Raw genomic sequence first — 7,388 nt, forward strand, 5'->3', positions numbered from 1 at the left:
CTGCTCACTTAAGGGGGAAACAGTATCTGGGCATGCTGGGATGGGGGGGGGCAGGTCACTGGGGAGGAGCTGTGAAGCGACTTTGTCACTCGTTTCAGGAGCCTGGAGTAAGATGGCATGCTGTTGAGTAGATCACCTCTATTATCTCATTGATAAAACACGCTTTGTTTTCCTTTATTAAGTGATGGCAGAGGTGGTTGTGAGTTTTTTCCTAGCCTCTTTTCCCTGTGTTTGTTTCCTATTCTTGTCTTTTGCTTTGCCTAAGCTGTTCCTAAATACTATTAGTGACTTATTGGACTAGCAGATGAGGGTTTCAGAGTTCTTGTCTTTCATGTAATCACTCCTGCTGACTTTCTTAATAGGCATACGGCCTCCTATTGTGAATGGCCCAATGCCAGCACGGCCACTGGTTGCACTCCTGGATGGACGAGATTGCACTGTGGAGATGCCCATCTTGAAGGATGTTGCTACAGTGGCATTTTGTGATGCTCAGTCAACTCAGGAAATCCATGAAAAGGTGACCAAGAAAATGTGCAAGATTCAGAAGTAGAGCTCAGCCTCTTAGGTAACCAAACCAGATATTGATTTGGACTGTTTTTTGTTATAGGTGCTGAATGAGGCAGTAGGAGCTCTGATGTATCACACCATTACCCTTTCTCGTCAGGATCTGGAGAAATTCAAAGCCCTCAGGGTCATTGTGCGTATTGGCAGTGGCTACGACAATGTTGACATCAAATCCGCTGCAGAATTAGGTATGATGACACCATTAGGTGTCTGTTGCGATCAGAATTGAATGTGAAATGGAACACTGCACCTGTTTTTGTGCTTTATAGCTGAGTGCATTTAAAAACTTTTATGTACAAAGATTTGGAGCTGCTCAGTATCAGGTGTCTTTAGGAAGCTGACCAGTAGAGGCACTGGTAGTTGGCTTAAAAGAAAGATTCTCAGTTTTCAGATTGCTCAGCTATGGATGTTGGTGTCTTTGTTGTTGTTTGGGATTCACGAACCTGAATATGGTGTCTAGGTAACATTTGGTGAGGTGACTTTGGTTTTTTTGTGACCCCTGAGCAAGCTGATGTCTGAAAGCTGCCTGCAAATGCTGATGCAGGATAAACTCTCTAAATGCTTCATGAGTTTTCCTCTTAATTTTGTATACGCAAATAAGTTCTGATTCAAAAGTTTATTAGTTATCCCTGTAGAACCCTAGGCATGTGAAAAGCGTCTGGATCAGGCAACAAAAAGCTGCTCTTTATTAAACAGATGTGAGTGAGACTTCTGGACCTTTTAGTCCCCTAGGTGAGATGGATCACCTAAGTACCTTTCCCCTTCTTTTTCAAGTTTTACAAGTATAAGGGATTCGAAAGCTTCCTTAATGTAATGCAGGTCTTGTTAAGCTTAAATCAAATACAGGTATTAGTATATAAAACTGAAATAGGTAAGCGTTGCAATTTTCAGATCTGTAAGAACAGATGAATTGCTATTAAATGAAGAGTGTGTATTGGGCTAGTGCTTGAATTAGGTCAAAAGAGCCTTTTCATCTGGATGATTCAAAGGAATAGTCTCAAGAGTTGCTGTCAAGGCCCTTGGCTTTCATCCAGCCTTTACATATTTGTGCTGAGTTTGGAACCTAACCTAGTCTTACGTTTCTCTACTTAAGGTCACCATCCATATCTTTGATTCGTTCAGATTCAAAGATTTCCCTTTTCCCCCACTGCACACTCATTAATCCAAGGTGAAATGAGTCAAAAGTTCTTTCACCATCAGACCATTGCTTGCCACTTTTGCTTTGGAGTGATAGTATGATGACCCTTACACGTGGTCAGATTTGCTTTTTCATGGACAATTAATGGTTATTTTCATGCTTAGCCAGGCCTTTTAATTCATTCTGAGGTAAGATACTGTTCCTTGTGTGTTCTGAATCTTCAGACCAAAGGGCTGTTGTCTGTGTTTGTGCTTTTTTTACATTTAGGTATAATACTGCATGCTAACACAAATCTGTGTCTGGCTATGTAACAGATGGATGCATGGGGCTTGTCTGGAGTTGAATGAGATGGTAACCAGTGAGACTAAGAGAAACTGGGTTTTTCTATCACCCCTACTCATGTCCTCTGAGTTGTCTGTGTGGCATTATGGCACAATTGGAAATAATTTGAGAGAGAAAAGCAGTCAGATATCTGGGATTGTCTGTGGCCATTGCTCTCCTAATTCTCATGGGTAAGCACAGTCTGAGTTTAGCCAAATGTCTCCTCTGAATAGGCTTACAAAACAATGATGCCTTCAACCATTGCCTAGATTTTATTTCCAGTTTTTAGCTAGGTGGTGGACTTTTGAGGCAGAGGAGTTGCCTTGATTTGGCAAGTGGCTAGGGTTACATTTGGGAAGAGACCATTTTTCCATCTAACTATTTTTATTTCTTGGCTGGTTTGTCAAATGAAGGATAGCAGGAGTGAAATGGTATGTGGCCAGCTTCCCCTCCCCCCCCCTTTTTTTTTTTTCATAGACTGCTCAGGACTTACCAGATTTTGATACAGTGTTCCACCTTTCCCTGTTCTGACAGTAATTTATGCTTCTAGAACTTCAACTCTGTTTGCGTTACTAATTTACCTGATAGTTGTAGTCGTGGGTTTTATGGTCCTTGTGGCTGTATGTTATTCTAGAGTGGGAGTGTTATGTGTTGTTATTTTTAAGCAAAACTTCAAATGGATTTAGAGAAGCTCCTGGGGCTTCTGTCTGCATTTAATGAGTTAGTTACTTATTGTTGCTCCTGGGGAGGCTGATGCTTGCTGTGAGCATCTGGACCGTGAGGCATGAAGAGCTCAGCCATCTGTCTCAATTCTACAGTCTGCCTGTTAATCTATCAGGAGCATCTGTGGAAGGAGTGCATCTTTTTGAATGCAGATCTCTTAAAACAGTCAGTTGCTTGTATCACTTGTATGGCCCAGTTTTCTCATTTCAGCCTGTTTGTTTGTTTGTTTGTTTGTTTGTTTTTTGTTTTTCTGGTGAGTGTGTCAATCAAATAGATATTTATGAAGGAATGGTATTTCCTGAGGGATTGAAAAGATGGCTGGTCGCATCTGTGTTGTTGTAGAGTGAGGTTCTGAAATGAATCCTGTGTTTCTTGAGTTCTAGAGTACTGAATTATGTTTCAGCATTTGTGCTTAAAGAGCTTTATGTTGGTTTAGAATTGTGATGCTTAAAATCTTATATGACCTCTATGGCTTTGTAGGGATTGCAGTTTGCAACATCCCTTCCTCCTCAGTAGAGGAGACTGCTGACTCTACCCTTTGCCACATCTTGAACCTCTATCGCCGTGTTACTTGGCTACATCAGGCTCTGCGGGAAGGGAATCGAGCCTCAAGTGTAGAACAGATTCGAGAGGTGGCTGGAGGTGCTGTGCGTATCCGTGGGGAGACTTTGGGCATCATTGGACTAGGTAAGTGATGGGAATTGTTAGACTGAAAAGAGAACTGTGAACGTTTTTGGGAAGCTAAGAATCACATACTGAGAAAAGTGATAATTCTACAGCTGTTCTTTGTGAAACACACTGACTCCTAAGGAATGCTAGTGCCCTATTCTGGATATCTTCAAGAGCTGGGTGTATGTCAGGGGATTGGGTATTCTTTTTTCGATTTCAAATAGTTAGAAGAATTGGAACATTCATACAGCTCTTCTCGGTGACTGTTTCCCTGTGTGCTAGGCTCTGTATCAGTAACAAAGCTGCCTGAAAGGTGGCTACCAAGTCCTTCTCCAAGTTCTTGTCGCCAGATTATTATCTCTGACTCAGAGTCCAGATTTGGTTTGAAAACAACTGCTTCTTGACTGAGCTCTGGCTATTGCAAGGGGAAGAACTAGAATTAGCTACATAGGAGCAGCACTGAATAGCCTCCTCTGGATCGCTATGGCAATCCTAGGGGTTTACAGGGCTGCAATACCTTGGGCCCTGGCAGTAAACTTCAGTGTAGGCTCCCAGTCTACCCCAGTATCTTGTCTTTAAAGTTTGTTTTACCTTTCCTTGATGATTGTGGGTTTTCTTTTGTGAAGGCCGAGTTGGACAGGCAGTGGCTCTGCGAGCCAAGTCCTTTGGCTTCAACGTGATTTTCTATGATCCCTATCTGCCGGATGGAGTGGAGCGATCCTTGGGTTTACAACGAGTAGGAACCCTGCAGGATCTACTAATGCACAGCGATTGCATCACATTGCACTGCAGCCTGAATGAACATAACCATCACCTCATCAATGACTTCACTATTAAACAGGTGCAGCAGGAGCTTGATTTCCCCCACAGAGCACTGTGGAAATGAATGCAAACCAAAACTGCTGCTTTCACAGAGGCTGAGAGCGTGTGAATCCTGCTGCCTCTGTTGTGTGCCTTCTGCTGCCTTTGGAGGCTGGGCGCGTGTGGATCCGGGTGCCTGTGCTTTGTGCTGTATAGAATTTTATGTTAAGAGAAGAATAGGATTGGCTCTTCTTGCAAAGTAGTTTCCTTTCTAAAGAATATTTTAGATGATTCTATAATTTAAAATTATCTTTAAAATAATTTACTGCACTGGTTAGAGCTAGGTGTGGTGTGGCGGGGACTGTGTACATTGCTTTACACAGCACTGCCAAAGCCTCTCTGCCCAAGCCCACTGCAAAGTCAGTCTCGGGCTAAACTCCACTAGCCTATGAATGATTTCCAGTGCTTTTATGAGAGGCATTTGGACATTGTAGTCCAGTTTTGTATAGCTGGATACTTGATTCACGATTCATGTCCTCTTTCTTTTTTAATGTAGTAGGATGAATATGGAGTGCAGAACTTGAGAGTTCCACTTTTGCCCTTGTTGTCTTGTGGGTTTGTTTGTTGATTTTTAAAACAAATTTCTCAAGCATTGCTTGCAGGCTTTTTCCCTGTGGTAAGCTTTGCAGTGAGAGCACTCCTAGTTCCTCCAGGCCTCATCTAGTCACTGCAGACTCCTGCTCATTTCCAGTAGACTTCGCAAGATTCACTTAGCTTCCGTGACGAGTCTCATTCTCAATGCACGTAATATTTTTCTTCTTCCAGATGCGTCAGGGCTGCTTCTTAGTGAACACAGCCCGGGGAGGGCTGGTAGATGAGAAAGCTTTAGCACAAGCCTTGAAAGAGGGGAGAATCAGAGGAACAGCATTGGATGTGCATGAGTCTGAGCCTTTCAGGTAATGTACCTGCATGCTTGCTGCATCTGGTGGTTCACCTACACTGGATGATTCTTTTGGTGGTTTGGTGGGGTTTTTTTGTTTGTCTTGTTGTTGTTTTGGGGGTTTTGGTTGGTTGGTTGGTTGGTTTGAGGTTTTGGGGGTGTTTTTTTGTTGTTTTGGGGTTGTTTTTTTGGTTGGTTTTGTTTGTTTGTTTGTTTGTTTTTGTTATTTGGGTTACAGTGATGCCCAAGACGACAGGTGGGGTTATCACTTCTGGAAAAAACCTTTTTCTTCCCTCCAGTTTCACTCAGGGGCCATTAAAAGATGCACCCAATGTTATCTGCACCCCTCACACTGCCTGGTACAGTGAACAGGCTTCCATTGAATCCAGAGAAGATGCAGCTAAAGAGATCCGCAGAGCTATTACAGGTAATGAAGAAGATTTGCAGCTGCTGCCAAATTAGTGGTTTTTTGTTAGTTCACTGCAAGGATTATGCTGATTGTTCTGAAAACTTAGACTTATTAACTGGTTTCTGGAACTGGAGTAAGTTGATAATTGTATCTTTGCCTTCTGAGAATTCTTGTGCCTAATGCCAGAGTGGCTCTTTCTCTCCCTGGGAAAGCCTTTTTACCTATGTCTTCCAAATCCTTTGCAATATTTCCTTTGACAGTTTTATTGTATGCTTTTCTCTTTGAGTAGTACATGTTGTCTCTTGAAAAAGGTGAGGCTTGGCAGTTGCAGTTTGTGGCAATAATTTTCACAAGATCATAGAAATGGGAAGAAAGGATCAGTTTCTTGCCATCCCCAGACACCAGATGTTTAGAGGAGAGTCTCCCATACCCAGTGTTATCCTGTGGAGGTGGATGAAAAAGAGTTTGTGTTTTTCCTTTCTACTTTCCTTTGTAAATGCTGCAGGGAACAAGTCTCTCCTACCTGTTTTCTGGTTTTTTTTGTCATTCTTGGTGCCCTTGCAGGTCACATACCCGACGCTTTGAGAAACTGTGTTAATAAGGAGTACTTGCTGTTAGCAGCTCAGTGGTCCAATATTGATCCTGCAACTGTCCACCCAGAACTCAACGGAGCTGCAGCTTACAGGTGAGATACATGAGAACTGCTTGTACCTGCAAATAGGTATGTCTCTGTTCCTATATACTCTATATGAGCTCTTTCCCAAAACTTAACAGCAGCTCTTCTAAAGCTCTACTAGGATTTAACATGTACTTGGTCATATTTAGTTCCAGCTGCATACTGGTCAATATTTCTGAATGCTTGGAAGACATGCCCAAGAGATACCTTGATGTAAGAAAGCCTGCTGAATGCCCCCAAAAAAGGACTGGAACTCGACATTAGAAGTTGTGCCTATCATTAGGGCTATATAAAAAAAGCACAGTTCTTACCTGTAGCCCAGATGTGGACTATTACTGAGACATCATCCAGTGGATTTGTTCAGTAGTCTAAATAGACTGTATTTGAGTTTATCTGTTTACCTGTTAAGTGATTGTGGGCAGGTTGCTTCCCTTCTGTTTGTCTCCCATCTGCAAAGCAGGAAATACATTGTCTTTCCTTCTATGAGAGATGTACAGAGGTTGAGATGTATTTATGAAGAGGGCATAGGGAAGTAGAATGGAAGTGATGGAAGAATAGTTCATTAGCAATTCATGACTGTCACTCTCCTATTTTTCATCTTGCATCTAGCTGTTTTATTAGTTCAGCTTCTTACTTCTTCTGTCTTGGAGCCCAGTGAAGGATAACTGCAGCTTACACTCCACCTGCTGATGGGGAGGGAATTCCTAGCCCTCCAGGTGCCTTCATAGAGTGCCTCACAACGTTTTCAGCTGGAGATAAATTTTGTATCTGTTTTCAAATGTTTAGTGTGTGACCTCAGACTGTCTGGGTCTGTCTGCAAACAGGTGTCATTTGGCATTAGGATACCACTGCTACTCCTCAGCTCTGGAGACTTTTCCTGCGTTCTATCTCAGAGCATTTCTGTTAGAAAGAGGGATTTGTTTTCAGCACGTCTGAGGGCATGGCTCCTTTTCCTTTGAATAATTCTGTTGGACAAGCTTGTAATTTCTATGTTTTTGTTGGTTTTAGGTTTCCTCCAGGAGTAGTGGGAGTAGCCAACCCTGGGCTACCAGAACCACCAGTAGTGGAAGGGATTGTAGCTCATGGGATCCCTCCTGTTTCTCACTCTGCACCACGTACCCCTTCCCCAGGAGAGACAAGCAAACAG

General features: G+C 42.7%; 1 protein-coding gene across 1 annotated transcript in view; it reads left to right on the forward strand.

Annotated features, from left to right (window-relative positions):
* Positions 1–7,388, forward strand: part of LOC103611508 (C-terminal-binding protein 2) — a 61,133-nt gene that overhangs the window by 50,216 nt on the left and 3,529 nt on the right. Inside the window, exons 2-9 of the mRNA XM_008629041.2 lie at positions 363–517; positions 608–752; positions 3,227–3,433; positions 4,042–4,256; positions 5,042–5,172; positions 5,456–5,583; positions 6,130–6,250; positions 7,250–7,388. The exon at positions 7,250–7,388 is cut by the window's right edge and continues 3,529 nt beyond it. Of these exons, the coding sequence (XP_008627263.2) occupies positions 363–517; positions 608–752; positions 3,227–3,433; positions 4,042–4,256; positions 5,042–5,172; positions 5,456–5,583; positions 6,130–6,250; positions 7,250–7,388 (1,241 nt within the window). The remainder of the gene's footprint in view (positions 1–362; positions 518–607; positions 753–3,226; positions 3,434–4,041; positions 4,257–5,041; positions 5,173–5,455; positions 5,584–6,129; positions 6,251–7,249) is intronic.

The sequence above is a fragment of the Corvus brachyrhynchos genome, unplaced genomic scaffold (genome assembly GCF_000691975.1).
Source record: "Corvus brachyrhynchos isolate BGI_N302 unplaced genomic scaffold, ASM69197v1 scaffold21, whole genome shotgun sequence".
Classification (NCBI taxonomy): Eukaryota; Metazoa; Chordata; class Aves; order Passeriformes; family Corvidae; genus Corvus; species Corvus brachyrhynchos.